The 21,045-nt window shown below is 38.3% G+C and overlaps 1 protein-coding gene across 10 annotated transcripts in view; it reads left to right on the forward strand.

Moving 5' to 3' along the window:
• The window catches only part of MAGI1 (membrane associated guanylate kinase, WW and PDZ domain containing 1), a 618,198-nt gene that overhangs the window by 492,685 nt on the left and 104,468 nt on the right, over positions 1 to 21,045 (forward strand). For all 10 annotated transcript variants that reach the window (XM_082848947.1, XM_082848954.1, XM_082848946.1 and 7 more), the window contains exons 4-6: positions 1,909 to 2,115; positions 9,554 to 9,755; positions 18,320 to 18,402. In XM_082848947.1, the coding sequence (XP_082705073.1) occupies positions 1,909 to 2,115; positions 9,554 to 9,755; positions 18,320 to 18,402 (492 nt within the window). The remainder of the gene's footprint in view (positions 1 to 1,908; positions 2,116 to 9,553; positions 9,756 to 18,319; positions 18,403 to 21,045) is intronic.

Consider the following 21,045-nt stretch of genomic DNA (forward strand, 5'->3'; position numbering starts at 1 on the left):
ATTATTTACAAATTATACCTTAGTAAGCATAGAATTACAAACGTTACTTAGGCTTTTTTTTGTTTTTTGGCTGCGGTGGGTCTTTGTTGCGGCGTGTGGGCTCTTCATTGGTGGTGCACGGGCTTCTCTCTAGTTGTGGCACGCAGGCTTAGTTGCACCGAGTCATGTGGGATCTTAGTTCCCTGACCAGGGATAGAACCCACATCCTCTGCTTTGGAAGGCGGATTCTTTACCACTGGACCACCAGGGAAGTCCCTACTTACGATTTTTTTTTTTTTTTTTTTTTGGCGGTACGCGGACCTCTCACTGTTGTGGCCTCTCCCGTTGCGGAGCACAGGCTCCGGATGCGCAGGCTCAGCGGCCATGGCTCACGGGCCCAGCCGCTCCGCGGCATGCAGGATCCTCCCGGACCAGGGCATGAACCCGTGTCCCCTGCTTCAGGGGCCACCAGAGAAGCCCCCTACTTACGATTCTTTGAAGGACTCAATATGATCTATCTTCCTGGCCTAACTCCTTTGATGTGAGAGGGTGAATGGATCAATGGCATTCTGATGTTGATTTTTTTTTATCACGTAGTCACTGAATATTATTGATTATAAGCTGTATTTTTCAAACTTTGGCCATTCATGACTCACCTTCATGATTTTGTCTATATCTTAACATAGTATCTTTTATTTACTTCAGGTTTTCTTTAAAAGAACTCAATTTTTACCTTAGGTGTTCAAAAGGAAACTCATCGTTACCATTGCTATTATTTACTCAATTAATTTCTTATTAAATTTAGCTGCTTTTTTAAACTTCAGGTTTAACTGCAAGTTTAAAAAAGTCAGTTTTATAAAGTATTGCTTTATCACTTAAGTTTTAGAAGTAAATGTTATATTTTACTACCATCACTTACTAGTTAGATTTTTCTACTGCACATTAAAAATATACACACATTAGGGCTTCCCTGGTGGCGCAGTGGTTGAGAGTCCGCCTGCCGATGCAGGGGACGCGAGTTCGTGCCCTGGTCCGGGAGGATCCCACATGCCGCTGAGCGGCTGGGCCCGTGAGCCATGGCCGCTGAGCCTGTGCGTCCGGAGCCTGTGCTGCACAACGGGAGAGGCCACAACAGTGAGAGGCCCGCGTGCCGCAAAAAAAAAAAAAAAAAAGAATACACATATTAAAATAAAAATTAAAATGTAAAAACCCATACAGGCACCACTCAGAGTCACTTAGCACACATGACAGTCAGATCTGCGGCAAACTCTGGGGGAAGTGGCTAAAAGTGAAAATGGGCACTTACTAAACGAGTGACCCATGAGGGGTGCCACTGTCGACACAAGAGTTTCCTCTTAAAACTGGGTGAGGATTTGTTCCAACCACACATGACCTTGAGAGTCAGGCCTGCCATTCAGTTAAAGAGGCGCCACGTGGTGTTCAGTTTCCTTTTTAAAAAAATATTGCCCTGGTTCCCTCTTGAGGAGTCCCCTTATTAATGGAGGGTGACCTCAACTTTGTTAGCCTGTAAGGGTGCCGGCAGTAATGAATTTGTTATTTTGTGTGCCACTCTCTCTAAATTGGATTCTGCATTATGCTGGTGCATATATGTAAGAAGGTGACCGATTGAAATTCAAATGTAATGAGGATGACGCTCTGCCATTCAGCACAGACGCCTTTGTTTTTAGCCCTAGTAGGTTCTTTGCCCCATCACAATGCAGCTTTCCTCCTGGCTTCCGAAATCACCATGTCTAACTGGGTAGGACTGACATGTTTTCTAACCCATTCTAGAAATGAAATACAGTTTGTTCTGGTTTTCTAGTTTAAAAAAAATTTTTTTTTTAATGGGCTAAGAGATTTGGATTTGCAGTCTTGAGAGAAACAAAGTATTCTTTCTGAAACATGCAAATGTGTCTCTCCATCACCTAGGAAACTATTATGGGACACCCAAACCTCCTAGCCAGCCACTCAGTGGGAAAGTGATCACGACGGATGCCTTGCAAAGCCTTCATTCTGGCTCCAAGCAGTCAACCCCAAAGCGAACCAAGTCCTACAATGATATGCAAAATGCTGGCATAGTCCACGCGGAGAATGAGGAAGAGGATGATGTTCCTGAAATGAACAGTAGCTTTACAGGTAAAGACCAGATGATGTTCTCCCTCGGTGGACTTAGGGAAGGAGGGCTGGGGGAGGCTTTTGTGAAGAGTTACAAGAAGGTTTCTATTCTCAGGAGGAATTTGGAAGGATCTCCAGAATTCAAACTCTGACCACATGGTGCTTGGGGAAGAGATGGTCTTTTCCCTGGTCTGTTTTTCATGCTTCTTGGCAAGAGTATTTTAACTTCACCCAGCTATCTTAAAGGGGCAGGAGGGCAGTGTTTGTGGAAGGAAATCAAGAATAATGAGCATCTTTCTGTTCAAAATGATATCCATAAGAATCTGTTTTGTTCATTCATTACTTAGTTCTTTCTGTTCAAAATGATATCCATAAGAATCTGTTTTGTTCATTCATTACTTAGTCTTGACACTGCTCCATCATAATTATGGCTGATTGCTTGTAAAGACAAATAGGAGAATTTGTTTAATAGTTTAATATCACTTGATGCTGTGTGGAAGGCTAGTAGCATCCTTTTTTCTCATACCTTTGCAAGTAGAGATACAGTGGAAATAAATCATGTGTTAACTTATGCAAATTGTGCTATATTCCCTAAGAGGGAAATGAAAAAGTAATAAATACTATAAGATTTTATACTGCATATGTATTTTATATTATATAGCATATATTACTCATTGCATTATATTTTTATATATACATTCAGGGCTATCTACGCCCAAGCTTAGGTAGGCTGTATTTTATGAGGGGATCTTCAAGGACAAGTCCTCTGAATAAGGATGTACATGTTAGGAATTGCACATTCCCTGGAGGCGCCATTCACAGAGGCTGTGATATACATTCCTTGGGTTAGTGCAGTGACCCAGAACTGTTCAGTAATATTTTTGACTCTTTGGGGGTTTGACCTTATATAGTAACTCACAATGTCGCAGCTGAATAAGACATGAGTTACTTGTCGATTATGTTGTGACTTTGAAGACCGCATGTTTTTTCTGTTTTTCCTATACTTATTTTCTTTGATATTTTAGAGTTACAGTTCTGTATTTTCCTCCTTGTGCTACCAAGTCTACTAGGATATTTAGAAAAAAGTTTGTGTTAGTTGAATGCTTTCTCCTGCCTGTATGGGCCTTTCTGAAGCCTAAAATTTTTCAAGGCAACAATTTAAAAAATTTTTTGATGGCTTATCATTGTAACGGTAACCCAACCCTTCCATAAGAAGCACTAGGGAAAGGAGGAGTCCTGGCTTACTGTCCTAGCTTTGTTCACGGTAGCTGTCTTATTATGAACATAGTGTCTAACTGCTCTCATCTGTAAAATGACTGGTTAGGATCAGATCACATCTAGGTTCCCCCTTCTAGCTCTAAGAATTCGAGTCCAGGAAAATTTCCATTTTCTCAATTAGAATGGATTAGGCCAGTGGCTGACCTACAGTTGCAATATCTGGAATAAATTTACCCATTGCTACATATTTGTTTATTGAAATCAGTTAATTTCATCCACTTCAAAATATTTTATCCCTTTATAGTAGTCCTCACCGAAATAAAAGCAGATTATGAAAAAAAAGTCAATACTTCCTCAAAAAAAAAAATAGCCACTATTTTAATGTCTTGATCTTCCAACAAATAAGAATAGCAAATTATGATATAACCCCAAAATGTAGATGTGGTCACAGAAATAGAAAGACCTTGGGGGTAACATGCATCGAAACAGTTCTGCCAAGCTGACTGGATGGTCCCCAAGAAGCTTGGGTGCCTTTATTTGTCCTCCATTAACTAAGTAGATTTCTCGGTACAAAGCAAGAACAGAGTAGGGATAGTTGAGTGTAGGTCTTGATGCTTTTTCAATTTCTAACCACTGTAAATCTGTGTCTCTAGAAGCCAGGCCTCAGAAAATCTGACCTCATAACATCCCTACTTGAACTCCTGGTGTCGGGGAAAAAACAAAAAAAACCAAAAAAACCACCTGGGCCTGGGTCATCATTGCTAAAGGCAGTCTGATCATTAGTTTCTGCACAAAAAAAGAAAGCCAAGTGGCGCCTGATGGGATGCATGGAGAGAGACTTGATTCTGAGATATACAAGTGATAGGGCATCTTCAATACGGAAGGGATATTTTGAATAAATGCCTCCTCACTTACCAAACTGCAAGTATGACAGCTGACAACATGTCATACCGTGACTCATATGAATTCTTTCAAATAATTGAGACTACCCAGTCTGTGATATGTGTATCAAGCTAGCTGTGTCAAAGCATCTTGCGCTCCGAACCTCTTTAAGTAGCAATCCACCAGCTGCTTCGAGCACAGAGTGGCAGTACCATAATGAAGTCTTGACTCCTGGTTGAGCCATTTGTGATAGAGGCATGAGTGTCAGATTCAAATGTACAAACACTATGGAGCTATTTAAAATGATATTTACCAGGATATTTTTAATAACAGGCTCTTGGTACGATCTCAGCTGACTTCTGCTTGGTTCTTTTGAAGGGGGCACAAAATGTCTAAATAACATGCCTAAATAACATTAGCACTATCTGATAAAAGAGCAGGGAGTTTAAGGCCAGGAGCATCCTGGGGAGGTCACTTCTTCCTTCCTTCCTTCCTTCCTTTCTGCAACCAAAGATGGAGGCAGGAGCTGAGTAATGAGAAGTCATCCCAGATTCTCACTGTAGAACTTGACTGTTGAACACAAGGCAGTAGGGCAGTCTCCTACAAGTTATGCCCAAATTACAGACCTAAAGGAGGCCCTGGAGAGAGAACACTGTTAATTTGTGCTTCATGAAGGTAGACTTACACTGTTGGGCAAAGCACACAGTTATTTATACAAATAAATTAAAACATTTATGAAAGTATTTTGTTCATTATAGACAACTTGAAAAATATATAACAAACCACCGCAACGAAAAAGTTGCTGATCCATCCATTAACCACCTCTAAGAGACACCAAAAATGTTATTTAATTGTGTTCTTAAGCTTGTTTTCCCAACAGCTTCCCTGTTGTTGAACATTAGACTGCTTATGCTGCTTTTTCATTAGCAGTTAATGGTAAGATATTGCTTTGGAATGTCAAGAGATAATGATATTACCAAAAGAGCTAATGGTTCCCCAGTGCTCTGTGGCAGGCACTTTGCTAAGCTCTCATGCATATACTAGGGAGGTCTAATTGCTTGTCCAGTATCGCAAAGCCAGTGAGAGTGAAAGCTGTCATTTCAGCCCAAAAAGTCTGACTCCAGAATCTGCCTGGCTCATCCACTGTGTCATTTGTGTTTTAAATCAAGTTTATTAGCCCTTTGTAGCCTCAAAGGTTTTGACTGGTTATGTACACAGTGAGGGAGGCACATAAATCTGAATGCATGTGTAATTTCAAATAAGCTCCAGAATGTATATTTGACATGAGCTTATGCTGTCAAAGTCACCTTCGAATGCTCCCAAGTGTGTCAGTGTATGTAAATGCTGGGAAGCTTCTGACTTACCATGAATGAACATGTTTTACATGTTTATTTACGGTTATGAATCATTTTCACAGGTATCCTGTAAACCTCCTGGAGATCTTGATAGGCAGCCTAAGTATATCTTCCCCATTTTGCAGATGAGAACACTGAGGAATAGTGTGTGTTAATAAGCTCACTAGACAATGCAAGAATCCAGCCTCCTGTTTGCTTACCCACTCTGTGTTCCAGAAATTTATTCTACCTGTCCTCTTTGGATGCGTTGGCAATCTTTAGTAAGAGAGTGATAGCAGTGCTCTTAAATGTTTGGTAAATTAAATGAAAGAGTTTTTGAAGTCAGATCATGTGTAAAGTCAAAGCCATGATTAGGACTATGAAATTTTGGAATCTGCCCTATGTGTGCCCCAGTCTCTCATTTTTGGACTTCTGATTTTCTTTCAGAGAATGAGATTGTTTTAAGATTCTCCTGAACTAGAAGGAAGAAACAGAAAACCAAACATACCAAGTTGTATACATTAAATATCTGTCACTTTTTTTTAACAATTAACCAGATGGGAGGAATTCTTTGACAATGTACATGTATATCAAATCATCACAATGTGAATTTTAAATATCTTACAGCTTTGTCAATTATACCTCAGTAAAGCTGAAAAATTAATATCTATAGCTTTTTATATGTCAATCATATGTAAATAAAGCTTTTTTTCTTTAAGAAGACACTGAAAACATATAAAATAAAATATATTTGGATCATTTAAAATAAGGTCTAGTTGCTGGAGGGATTTCTTATTTCTCTAGTAAATTAAAATTACATATATATTTTTTCAGTGAGCTAATATTCCCTTCATGTAGTCGAGGTTTTGAAGTACCGGCAGGACTTTTTCCTCCCCCCTTCTTCCCCTCCCCTTTCCATGAATCGTGTACCTTCAGGATTAAACCAAGTTGTTTCTCTTTTCATATGTAGTGGCCCACCTGTGGCCACCACCCTTTTCCTGTTACATCCAGTTTCTATTAAAATAGGTTAATTAAAATGTTTCAGTAAAATTATTGGAATGTCTACTAGTGTCCCAGCACTTCTCTGAATCTTAAATATCATATTAATAGATGATCACCGACCTCGACCCTTGGTGTTTCCAGTAGCACATCCAAGTCCTGAGCTCTGTTGAGCACTCACTGAGCTCCAGGCACTTTTGCAGGCGTTTTTCATGTAGTTCCCTTTTTGTGGTGTGTGTGTTATGCCCATTTTACAGATGAGGAAACAAATGCTCAGAAAGGTAAAGTCTCTTCTAAAGTCACATAGTTAGAAATAGGCACACTATGATTTGTTCTGTGCTTTGCTGTCAAATCCATCCTTTTTCTGCCTATTTGTAATGAATTGGCAGCCTGAGGGCCAGCTCTGACCTGCAAACAAAATTTAATAATAACAACTTTAATGAATAAGATGATGTTTACTGTACTGAATGCTTTACATAAACTAGTCCTCCCCACAACCTTATGAGGTAAGTACTGTTATTGTCCCCACTTTACAGATAAGGAAACTAAGGCACATAGAGGTTGAGTGTGTTTCCCAAGTTAGTCAAGAGTAAAGCCAGGGTTCAAACTCAAGCATTCTGGCTTCAGAGTCAGTGCTTATAATCACTATCTTTCATTTTCTTGCTTGTGCTACACCGCTTTATTTTTAAAAGGAATTAGGATTGGAAAATTAGAAGGTTTTGCATAAAAATATAGATTTCCACCTTCTCTTGAAAAAATCAGAAATCCGGAAACCCTGAGTACACTTTTCCCCAGGATGCTAATTGTCTGGCGCTGAGTTCTCTGCTCCTTTCAGAAAGGATACACCCTCTCCAGTGTTCTAGACATACATCATTTGTGTCTCCGACCTGGCGTCAGTGGTCATAGGCATTTGTACCCCGAGGCTGCACTGTACCCTTTCACATTGCCAGCTGAGCAAAACCCCTCCTAGAAGCTAAAGGTTCTAGTGATTTTGTGTTGTTGAGCAATTTTTGTATCTCTGTCTTCAAAGTGTAATGCTTGTACTTGAATCTCCATCACCTGGGTGCTGTCAAAATACACGTTTTTGAACGTAATTCCAAATCTGTTGTCTGAAGTAGGGAGCCATGTCTGCATTTTAGCTATCTCTCCAGGGACTTCACTGGTAGCACAGTGGTTGACTCCACACGCCCAATGCAGGGGGCCTGGGTTCGTCCCTGGTCAGGGAATTAGATCCCACACGCATGGTGCAACAAGGAGTTCACATGCCACAACTAAGGAGCCCACATGCTGCAGCTAAGGAGCCGGCGAGCAGCAACTAAGGAGCCCCCATGCCACATCTAAGACCTGGTGCAACCAAATAAATAAATAAATATTAAACAAAACAAAACAAAACAAACAAACAAAAATCTCTCCAGGTGATTCTTACATACACTTAAGCTTAAGAAGGCTACCTTCCAATGATGTACCAGAAATGAATACATTTTCCCTCCTAGAGAATTAAGGGTGAATCTCTTAATTCTTGCCATGTTTTGAATTTTTGCTATTGATTAGTAATTTCAAATTTTTTCTTCCATAGTGGCCTAATTTCCTCTTTTTCCTTCAAACTTAATAGTTGTTGTATTAACCTGCACTCATCGGTGCAAATTGTAAAATCAACTCAAATCGGTTTCAGCAGGAAAGGGAATTTAGGAGATCAAGCAATTGAAGAGGCCAGGAGTACATGAAATCAGAGAGGCTTCATCAGGGGTATTAGGCGACTTTCTCTGCATTTTATCTCTGCTTTCCTCTACATGAGTTTAATTTTCAGACAAGTCTTGCCAAGCTTAACATGGGAATCTTATCAGCTTAATAACTTCAGCATCAAGAGGCTACCTCTTGCTTGATAGTTCCAGCAGGCACTTCCATGCCTACATTAGTTTGCCTTGGACCATGTGCTTGATCCAGTCATAAAGGCAAGAGTGATATGGGTGTGACTTGGGCCCACTGCATGAACTTGGAGTGGGTATAGTCAGTCCCCACCTGGACCACATGGACCTTGAATGGAGGAGATGATTTCCAAATGGAGATCTGAGCGGTTGTACCAGAAGACGAGGGGATAGATGCAAGGCAGGGAAAGGCCACTCGGCCTCCTCAACGGCGGTGGATTTTTGGTGGAGATGGTTATTTAATAGGCTTGACATGTCCTCCATCCAACTTTTGGATTACCTTTATTCTCATGTGTGTTGCTGGGAGCTATTGATCGGGGGAAGATTTGAAAACAGCCTTTTATTATTCCTCAGTCTGCTTTGAGTAAATCAGAAATGTCTGCAGGAGAATTACTGTGGGAGATAGAAAATGACTACATCCCCCGATTAATATGTCTTAAAGCCCCATGGAGATTGAGAATGTCAACAATGCCGTTTGTGGAGACTTCGATGACATCACCTCTTGATGTTTCTAGTTAATAAGAAGGCAAGAGACTCAGGTACTTAGAGCCTTCAGGACTCAAGTCAAAGCAGTCCACCAACACAGTACTGTTCTGGAGGTAACCGTCCTGGTTTTCACAGTAACATTCTCCTCACTTTTCCCAAGAAGGCTAGAATCTGACTCAGTGGTAGAGCTGTCTTTATATTCTAAACTTTTTGGAATTGATTTTTTTCTTGCCTCCAAAAGTCCTCTTCAGTCACGAAACCAGATGATACCTACGGGATGAGAGTGCAGCTCAGTCTGTGACCTGATGGCCTTCTTAGTTTAAGGGACTTGAGGGTTTGAGTCATGAATGTGTTTCTTCTTTGATATTTCCAAGATTGTGAGCAATTCATTATTTGAGCATGTTTTTCCCTTCTTTCTTTTTCAGTAAAATCAAGTTGATTCATCATTTTGATGTTTTCTATTAAAAGAACTTTCATCTAAATAAAACAGTATAGTCGATGTCCAGAAATTAGGAAAGGATGAAGGCTTTTAAGAATATAGATGCCCACAGTAGTGAACACCTCATTTTGGGGTATGATTGACGATGGTTTTTTTCTCTCCCCATGATTAAACAGCCGATTCTGGTGACCAAGAAGAGCACAGTCTTCAAGAAGCAACGCTCCCGCCTGTCAATAGTAGCATCATTGCTGCTCCCATCACGGACCCTTCTCAGAAGTTCCCTCAATACCTACCTCTTTCTGCAGAGGATAATTTAGGTCCTCTACCTGAAAACTGGGAGATGGCCTATACCGAAAACGGAGAAGTCTATTTTATAGAGTAAAGTACCATTATTTCTACCTGAATCTCTCTCTCTTTTTCCATTTCCCTTCTTTCTCTTTCTCTAGCAGCTACTGATGTAAATTTATTGTAAAAGGACTGATCGTGTGCTGATGGTCTTCTCTCCTACGATTTAACAAGCCTTGTACAAAAAAAGCAATTAGCATGACATCCTAATCATTGAAACTGAAGAGCTGGAGGAAGCATAAGATTAATAATTTCCCTAAAGAGTTAGACAACTAAACTATGGTGTATATATAAATTATGATATTATATATGAAGAATATATCTAGCTGCTTAGAATATATAAATCCTTTGCTTATTTTTTCTTAATTGGGTTGTAGTTTCCTTTTTTTCTTTTTTGAGTTTTAAGAGTTCTTCATATATTCTGGATACAATTCTTTTATTATATGTGTGATTTGCAAACATTTTGTCCAAGTCTGGCTTTTCTTTCCATTGTATTAACTGTGTCTTTTGAAGAGCCAGAAGTTCTTAATTTTTATGAAGTCTAATTTTTCACTTTTTTTTCCCCCTTGTGGATTGTGTTTTTAGTGTAGAAGCTAAGAAATCTTGGCCTAACTCAAAGTCAAAATGCAGTCTTTTTCTGCTATATTTCTTTTAGAAGTTGTATAGTTTACATTTAGGTCTGTGATCCATTTTAAGTTAATTTTTTTGCATGGTGCAAGGTATAAGGATTGAAGTTTGAGAATATAGAGATGTGAAAAGTCTTTCAAAATTAAAAACTTAATATTATATAGTTAAATATTTAACAAATAACCTGTACTGGAAAGGAAAAAATTACATAAAACTGAAACCATTCTAGAAAATCTAAGATAATGTAATTTCTTAACCAATACTCAATTTTTTAAATGTTGTACTTTGGCTCTATTGTTGAGATTCCCTATTAAGATTCACCATAGTTTTATGTACCGTAAAAAAGAAAAACAAAATGATCAATTAATCTATAAAATAATTAAAAACATAGGTAAGTCTGTTCTTCTCAAATACTGCGTGTTGGCCAAAAAGTTCATTTGGGTTTTTCCATAAGATGTTGCAGAAAAACCCGAAAGAACTTTTTTGGCCAACCCAATAATGTTGAAGATCTGCTGTTCAGGGAACAATAACAAAGGACATTTTTGAATAACATATGAAGTGTCTCACCTTTGTAAAATATATGGGCATATACACATATCTGCTGTGTTATTATATGTGTATATTTGTTTTCCATGAATATGTAGATATAGTTCTATGTCTAGAAAAATTCTGGAAGTATCTATTAACACTTGAGTTTAAGTAAGGAATTTAAAGAATTTATTTTCTTAACTACATTATACATGTCTGTGGGGTTTGAATATATACTTCCACTCAAATAATATTGTAGCATATATTTTGTAATTAGAAAAATCAGCAAGGGTAAGAAAGTATAATTATCCTAAGGACATGGGAGTGAGGGAAAAGGCTTGGCTCTCGTAACACCCTCTTTCAGAACTAACCTAGGAAATCGGAGATGAGTGAACTATACCTCCTGGGTTATTTTCCAACCAGAAGGAGGGGACAGTCCATATTTCTGTCTTCATGCTCATGACAAATGCTGATTGCAGACAGGGGTGGATGATGAAGTCTTTTCCTGGGAGTTAGGGAAATATGGTGGTTAAGCGCTCCCCTAAAAACTCATGTTGTTTCTACCCCTTACTATTTATATGATCTTGAGAACTTGAGTTTGCCTCTCTGCATCTCAGTTTTCCCTGTGTGTAGAAGGACATGAATGTTGTGGATCATGCCTACCCTGTCACATTGTCGTGAGAGTTAGATGAGGTAATGGATGTAAAGCGTGGGCTAGTATTAATTACTGAGCATTATTGTTACTGTTACCATTTTTATCATCATCATTTGGTTACCACAGAGGAGTTTAAATGTTATAAAAATGGATGTCACCTATAAGCTTAGAATTTTGTACTTAGCTTTTGCAATAAATTGCCTTTAAAGTTATGTCCATTAGTAAGGAAAAATTACGTTGAGCAAAGGAAAATGTAACAGAGGAATTCCTAATACAGAGTAATAGGTGAAACTCAAATTTTTAGAAAAGAATGTATCGAAAGGGGCTTCCCTGGTGGCCCAGTGGTTAAGAATCTGCCTGCCAAAGCAGGGGACACAGGTTCGGGCCCTGGTCCGGGAAGATCCCACATGCCACAGAGCAACTAAGCCCGTGTGCCACGACTACTGAGCCTGCGCTCTAGAGCCTATGAGCCACAACTACCGAGCCCTCGTGCCACAACTACTGAAGCCCGCACACTGCAACTACTGAAGCCTGTGCACCTAGAGCCCATGCTCTGCAACAGGAGAAGCCACCGCAGTGAGAAGCCCATGCACCGCACACTGCAACGAAGGGTAGCCCCTGCTCACCACAACTAGAGAAAGCCTACGTGCAGCAATGAAGATCCAACGCAGCCAAAAATTAAAAATAAATAAAATAAATTTATTAAAAAAAGAATGTATCAATAGTTTTGCTCAAGACTGACTTGATGAATTTGAAAAAAGAAAGTTGGTTATTTTGATGGTTAGTGAGGACTGTGCTTAGTAAAAATGGTTAGTAAAGACCCAAGACTGTGGCTGATTTATAGGAGAGTACAGTGATTTGCTTACTTTTCATAACCTAATTTAGCTTTTAACCAATGCCAGGCCAATCTTCATTGGCCTAATGTTTAATAGAAAATTTAGGCAAAAGTATGGCTTATTATGACAACTCTGCAGCTATCAAATTCTGTAGATATTAAATTATTAGATACACACCATTTTTATTTTAGCCTAAATTATATATCCTGGTTAATGAGATTTTGGGTGCCCTTCATTCTGAAGAACTTCATCTTAGAGTATCTTACATTGAATAGCAAGTTAAATTTCTATAGAATCAGATCTACCTTGTTTTACATATATGTGTCTATGTTAGCTTTACAGTTTATGGGAAATCTAAGAAATACCGGAATTTAAGAACATTAAAAAAGTAAGCATGGACTTACAAACTCTGGATATTATAAAGAAAACGGACATAAGAAGACTTCGAAAGGAGATAAAAATAAGACAGACTGGCTGGGGAACTTGGGATCACAGAAATGACAGGTGGTGAGTTCCCTGAGTTTTTGTTTTACCTCATATAACTCAGACTTGGAGCTGAAGAAGCTAGTAATTCAGAAACACCAACAAGTGGAGACCAAAAAACAAAGCCCTCATAAAAGCCTACTCTCTCTAGCCAGAGGACCAGGAAGGGGTATCCTGCAAGGCAGGAAGCTTTTATTGAATAACTGCTGGGCTTCAGCCAACAAGACACAAAAGCCTGTGCTCCCACCTCTACCAGCAAAGATCAGTGAGAAGCCTAGTCCTCTACCCTTCACAGGATGTAACTAGGATCTCAAACCTCCCTGCAAGTGTGGTGTCCAAAAAGGCTCAGAAGATAACTGGGACTTTGTAGCCCAGCAGTAATGAGCACTCCCCCTTTCTTCATCTAAGTTCAATGGAGACCACGTTGGGGGAGCCTGGATGCCCATCCTGACATGGCAGTAACAAGGCAGCCTCTCTCCCCACTGGGGTAGTGACAGAGGAGTTTTGGTGAAGAGTCAGCATTTTTACCACCGTGGTAAAGTGGCCCCCAGCCTCCTCAGAGAGTTAGTGGGAACAGTAATAAGGCACTCTTACCACTCCCAGCCAAGCTGGTGTCAGAAGAGCCCTAGTGTGGAGCTGGAATTCCCATCTCTACCCAGTAGTAACAAGGAACTCCTCACCCTCTTGGGTGGGATACAGCCAAAGGAGTGATGAGAGGTAAATTTATAGCACTACGCATATATATTAGAAAAGAGGAGAAGTCTCTAATCAACAATCTGAGCCCCCAATTTAAGAGCTTAGAAAAGAAAAGCAAATTAAATGTGAAATAAGTGGAAGGAAACAATAAAGGGCAGAAATTAATGAAATCAAAAGCAAAAACAGCAGAGATAATCAATGAAACAATCAGATGATTCTTCAAAAAGATTAATAAAATTGAAGAACCTCTAGCAAGATTGACAAAGAAAAAATTAGAGAAGGTGTGAATTACCAATATTAAAATTTAAAGAAAGAATTACTGCAGACCCTGAAGACATCAGAAAGATGTGAAAATGCTGTCAGAAAGTGTGGACATATAAATTTGACAACTTAGATGAAATAGACCAAATTCTTTGAGAAGCATGATCTACCACAACTCATCCAATATGGAATAGGTAATTTAAATAGCCCTAATGAATTTATAATTTAAAAACTCTTGAAAAAGAAAATTCTAGAAACCAGATGATTTCACTGGAGAACCATTCAAAGAAGAATTAAATTTCTACACAATTTCTTCCTGAAAATAGAAGAGGAGGAACACTTCCCAATTATGTTTAAGAAGCTAGTATTACGCTGTTACCAAAATCAAACAAGGATAGTCCACGAAAAGAAAAAAAAGAAAACTGCAGAGCAATATCCTCTGGAATATAGATGCAAAAACCTATAACAAAATATTAGCAAATAGTAATCAATAATACAGAAAAAAAATTATACACCATGCCCAAGTGGGAATTATTCCAGGGATACAAGACTGATTCAGTATTTGAAAAATTAATCAATGTAATCCACCATATTAAGACCCCAGTAAAGAAAAAAACCAATCACATGATCTTTTTTATTGATGCAAAGTATTTGACAGAATTCACTCATTCATGATAGAAATTTCTCAGGAAAATAAGAACATAGGGGAATTTCTTGAGTTCATAAAGAACATCTATAAAAAACCTACACCTAACATTATACTTAATGGGGAAAGACAAAAAACTTTCCCTGCAAGATGGGGAATAAGCCAAGGATAGTATCTCTTACCACTCTTATTCAACATTTTACTGTAATTCTAGCCCTAAATAAAAGGAAAGAAAAGACACACAGATTGATTATCTATCTAGAAAATCACCAGAAATGTACAAGACAGTTCTAGAATCAATGAGTTCAGCAAGATAAAAGATAAGCATACAAACATCAGTTGTATATCTATATACTAACCATGAACAAGCAGACAACAAAATTCAAAAGAAAATGTAATTCACATTTACTTTAAAAAAAAACGCCACTTAGGTATAAATCTAATGAAACATGTATAGGATTTTGTATGCCGTAAACTACAAAATACTGATGAAAGAAATCAAAGAAAGTCTAAATAAATGGAGAGACCTACTCTATTCATGGATTGAAAGACTCAGAATTGGTATAGTGAAGATGTCAGTTCTCCCCAAATATGTGTACAGGTTTAATATAAATCCTGTGGAAATCTCAGTGAGGCTTTTTGTTAGTATAGACAAGTTTATTCTAAAATTTATATAGAAAGGCAAAGGAACTAGAATAGGTAAAACAGTTTTGGAAAAGAAGAATGAAGTCACAGTAATCAGTCTGGCCTATATCAAGGCTTATTAACTAGCCACAGTAATAAAGGCTGTGTGGTATTGATGAAGAAAAAGACACATAGATCAAGGGAACCCAGAAACAGGCCCACAAATGTGTCCAACCGATTTTCAACAAAGAATGCAAAAGCAATTCAATGTAAGGAAGATCGCCTTTTCAATAAAATGGTGCTGGAGCAAGTGTATAGCCAGAAGCAAATAAATTAACCTCAGCCTAAACCTCATGCCTTAGAAAAAAGAAAAAAATTAACTCAGAATAGATCATCATAAAGTACAAAATGAAAAGTTATAGAACTTTTAGTGGGGGGAAAAGCATAGAAAGTCTTTGAGACCTAGTAATAGGAAAGGGGTTCTTTGACTTGACATCAAAAACATGACCCTAAAAGGAATAATTGATCAATTCAGCTTCATCAAAATGAAAACTTTTGCTTTGCAGAAGACTGTTAAGAAAACGAAAAGACAAACTACAGACGGGGAGAAAATATGTATAAACCCCACATCTCAAAATGGACTGGTATCTAGAATATATAAAGAACTCTCAAAACTCAACAGTTAAAAAAAAATCCAGTTAGAAAATGAACTAAAGACATGAACAGACATTTTACTGAAGGAGATATATGGGTGGCAAATAAGTACATGAAAAGATGTTCAACATCATTAGCCATTAGAGAAATGCAAATTAAAACCACAAAGATATCCTAGGTATATATATAGCTATTAGGATGGCTAAAATAAAAAATAGTAACAACACTAAATGATGGTGAAGCTTCAGAGAAACTATATCACTCACACATTGCTTGTGGGTATGTAAAATTGTGTGGTATTCCAGAAAACAGTTTGGCAGTGTCTTAAACTAAACATTGCAGTTACCATACGACCCAGCCATTGCACATTTGTCCAGAAGAGTGAACACTTACATTCACACAAAAGCTTGTGCATAAATGTTTATAGTAGATTTATTCCAAATAGCCAAAAACTGGAAGCCACCCAGATGGCCTTCAGTGGTTAAAGTGTAGTACATTCATGCCATGGAATACTACTCAGCAGTAAAAATAATTAATTATTGATGTATGCAACAATCTCGAGGAGAATTATGCTGAATGAAAAATGCAAGTCCCAAAAGATTACATACTGTATGATTTCATTTATATAACATTTTTGATGTGACGGAAGTATGGACATGGAGAACAGATCAGTGGTTGCCAGGGATTAAAAATGGGTTTCGAAGGGAGGGATTGTAAGGCAACCGGGTGTGGCTGTCAAAGGGCAACGTGAGAGATCCTGTGATGATGGAAATGTTCCATATGTTGACTGGCTGTCAGTATCCTGGTTGTGACTTTGCACTATAGTTCTGCAAGATGTTACCCTTGGTGGCATCTGGGTAAGGGGGGATGTGGAATCTCTCTTTGTTTGTTCTTATAACTGCATGTGAATCTACAATTATCTTGAGATAAAAAAGTGTCTTTTAAAATATCACACATAATCTTCCCTCCCATCAGTGACCATTTTTGCACTCCTACTATGTAGGAATAGCACAGACCATGGGTTCTACTGCGGGACTCCCTGGGTTTGATTCCATGCATCAACAGGGTGTTCTTGGGCAGGTTTCTTTACATCTTTGTCCTCAGTTTTCCCATGTGGAGAATGGGGAGTAATCACTTTAATACTAACAATGCTCCTCTCATAGAGTTCTTGTAAGGATTAAGTAAATTGTAATTTATATGTAAATGACATAACAGATTATGATAGTTCTAAGAGGACAAATAAGTGCTGTTGGTGATCCTAGTTGTAACTGTATTAACTTTCATTTGTTATTTCTTTTCTTTTTTTTTTTTTTCTTTTTTTTTTGCGGTACACGGGCCTCTCACTCTTGTGGCCTCTCCCGTTGTGGAGCACAGGCTCCGGACGCGCAGGCTCAGCGGCCATGGCTCACGGGCCCAGCCGCTCAGCGGCATGTGGGATCCTCCCGGACCGGGGCACGAACCCGCATCCCCTGCATCAGCAGGCGGGCTCCCAACCACTGTGCCACCAGGGAAGCCCTGTTTTTTTCTTCTAACACAGTTGAGATAATGTCTGTACACATTTGCACATTCTGTTTTTCACTTAAGCCTCAATTTTTTCCCAACAATTAATAAGATTTGAATCTAAAATTAAAAACTGTGATAATTTTTTTCAATGTATTTACAACCAAAACTTCAGACTTTAGTTTACTATGTAAACTTCGAAAAAAATTTTTTTTTTTTTTTTATATTTTCTATGTTTCGTTTCTGGTTTGCAGCTTGAACTACTGGACTTGTAGTTCTTTGCTCCTCATATTTAGTTTGCATGGAGTGGACTGGTTGCTCAAGCAGAATTTTGTCCCAGATATGCTTCCGGTCAGTTCTCCCAGTCATTCTCCTGGCATTTCTAACATGACTGAAGGGAACAGTGTCTATTGAAACACTTCCTCTCTGGTTGGGCTAGACCCTCCAGAAGGAAGTGGGGTGACACGTGCAGCTTTTCCAAGCTTTTCCTTGGTCTCGGTTCGATTTGGGATAGGTAATCTGGGGTTGCCTTCACTATGTCTGAAGCATAATTTAAGATACTGTGATGAATGATATGTCTTAGCAGCTTCAAGCCACTTGCATGAATTGAAGTAGTTTCACACAGTCATGGGAATTCTTATGTAATATAACGAGTGAAATAGCAGCCTTCTTTGTGAATTCCAGCATCCAATGTTGAAGTCATAGACAAATTGAAAATAAATTGGAATGCACTCTTTGACAAATGTGAAGACTAAAATAAGCCTAGACAAGAGTAGGCCGTATAGACAAGGGGTATGATTTGGAGCTCAGTTTTCAAAAATAAAGCTGGTATTACATTTTAAGCTTTCCACGATGGAATGGTGATGTCTTAGAGTAAGGAAGCAGCCTCCCTAAGACCCTCTTCAAGCCATTTCATAATTCCAAACCGGGGCTCTCTTCCGGCCTCGGTTTGCTGTTAGACAGTATCTTTTCTTTGGTAGAAAAGAGTAAATGTTCAAGACTGTTTAAATCTTCTGTCATTGAGCTTTTTACTTTTTTTTTTTTTTCCTTTTCAAACATATTTCTTGTTTTTGTTTCTGGATTTCAGCCATAACACAAAAACAACATCTTGGTTAGACCCTCGGTGCCTGAACAAGCAGCAGAAGCCTCTGGAAGAGTGTGAAGATGATGGTAAGGAGCTAGGAAGGTCTGGGTTTAAGGGGCTTGTTCACACATGTAAATTTTAAAGCGTTGTAGCAAGGTCAACTGGGTTTCTAACAATGGGTTTTTGAAAGGTAATCCAGTTTCTAGTAAGTGCATTATGGTTTCCAAAAGCAGGAGAGAAATCAGCAAAATTGCTTTCAAAGAATGATTTGTTTAAACATAAAGGCATCCTCAGTTCTCTGTTAGAAACAGAACTTCAGCACAGTCAGAAAGTATTCAAATGTAGATGCAACCTGTGCCTTCAGGAACTTGGAGAAAATTCTAGAAAGTCTCTAGGAATTTAGAAACCAAAGATGCTCTCATCACTTACTTATTGGACGCTAATTATATATTGTGACAGTCTTAGAGAAAAAAAAAATCAGGAACTTTTCTTGAACTTTTCATACTTAATAATTTGATTATTTCTCCAGGTTCAGCATAAAGAAAGCAGATTTTGTTGTGATTGGGAGTCTGTGTGTGACTTAGAGTATATCCTAAATATGAGAAAGTCTATTCTTCCACAAAAGAGACTGAGCCCCACTCTCCCTGCTAATTAAAAGAAAAAAGAATCAATTGTCTATAAGAGTTACTATCATAAAAAAGAAAAGTTTATTTCAAGGCTTTGGAATTTCTAATTACTTTTGCAAAAGGAAAAGAAAATTAAGATGGAACAAATGTGTTCCCTTTCAGTCTATCCTAAGTTCTACCAAAATTGCTTTTTGACATGGACGAATTAAAAGGGAAATGGCTTGCTTTGCTACTCATTATTGATTTCTGGCATTTGAATTAGTAGTATAATTTTGAATACACATTTTACTGTAAGATAGTGAAACTTTATTAATTTATCCTATGGGGCAGAATTGATGTCCGTATAAATTTGAGGTTTGTTTGAAAATGTAAGCCCGTAAAATATGATCCTGTCAAAACCTTACACTCCAGACTATATGTGGATCGCAGATTACATGAAATGAACATAGAATTGCGTGTTCACGTTTAGCTGGGTGACTTCAACTGGAAATGCAAATCCTTCTGACTGAGGAGGCATAGCTGAGAGGCTTGTTTTATTTCGGTTGCTGAGTCCTGAAGAAGAAACGAACAGGCGTGGGAGCTGCATTATTTTGCATGCTTAAGGATAATGGACTGTCCTGATTATTCACATATTCTATTTAATATATAATACAGAGGTGACCAGTTTTCAAAGTTCAGAACATAAAATACTTCCAACCATAAAACTTCTCAGAACAAAATTTAATGTTTATTTGATGCCTGATGATTTTGAAGCCATTTTAGGCCCTCTTATTACCAACAGATCTTCAATGTCAGTATCCATTATAACTATACTGGGAATGTATGAAAATGCCTGTTAATATAATTTTATAGATAATAGAAGGCTCCAGTAACTTTTACAGAGAAAAATGGAGTAAAAGTATTGAGTAGAATTACTGAATGTTTTTCTTAACAATGCTGGTTATTTTTAGTTCTTAGAATTCATGTCATTGGTGTTAATGTTATTCCCTTTGGAACAAGTATGTATTCATACCAAATGCTTAGTAATTGTCCATTCACCATTAGAATTCATAGATTCTTTTTCTGCTAGAAACTACATGTATGTCTGTGTGCCTTTATACACAAATGTTATAAGTATATAACCAGATTATACCACAGTGGCAGGTATCATCAGTTCCCATATTTGCCTTTTCTCTTGCCAGTTACCACAAAGCTGCCTTGTATTGTTTTTTGTTATCATGACACAAAGAAGAATCACATTGTTGGTCACCATATTGTTCCTGTGTTTCTTTCTATTCTCTGTAGGTCACATGCATATCAAATGTAACAGTATGGCATCATACTTATTGTAAAAATGTTCTATTTTCTTTTTCCTATCTCGATAAAGTCAGAAACTAGTTTGGATTTTGATCTTCAGTGTATAAGTCCTGTTGTTATTTCTGTGTTTTAGTAGTTCACTTAGAGGCCTTCTACCTTGCCTTTGAGCTCCAGGCCAGTATTTTAATCTTTAATAACACTGTTTGTCTCAGAGAGACTTTAAACTCATTCTGATGAAAACCCAACTAATGATTCCACCTCCACCCCAAATCTGGTCTTCTGTAAGTATTCCCCATCTCAGTGGAGGGTAAATTCATACATACTTAAGAGTCCCTCATGACGTTTTAGTTTTCTTAACACCCACTTCTAAACCATGTACTACCAGTTGAGTTCACCTTGCCTCCCAAATGTCTCTGGAATCCATTTTCTCCATTTTCTTCACTATCTCTGCCATGCTGGTCAAGGTCATGCTCATCTTCCACCCAGACTCTTGCCCGCTCTCCTTCTTGCACCGTACTCAGATGTCTTTGTGTTATCACCACCGCCCCAAGCCCTGTTTAATGGCTGTGGTCTGTTCAGTAAATGCCAAGTCCACAGCTTGTGTCTCCAAGCTCTCTGTGGTTCAGTCTCTAAGCTTGTCTGACTCTCGTTCCAACCCATACTCTGTCCTTCATCCCCACGAGTCCTCATCGAGCTGCTGCTCCATGATTGTTAGATGTGCAGTTCTCCCTTCTTAGAATACTCTTGCATCCCACAAATATTGAATGCCTTCTCTATGTCCAGTGCATTCTGGGAATTTCAGATGTA

This window comes from Leucopleurus acutus, assembly GCF_964270905.1.
Source record: "Leucopleurus acutus genome assembly, chromosome: 10".
Lineage (NCBI taxonomy): Eukaryota > Metazoa > Chordata > Mammalia > Artiodactyla > Delphinidae > Leucopleurus > Leucopleurus acutus.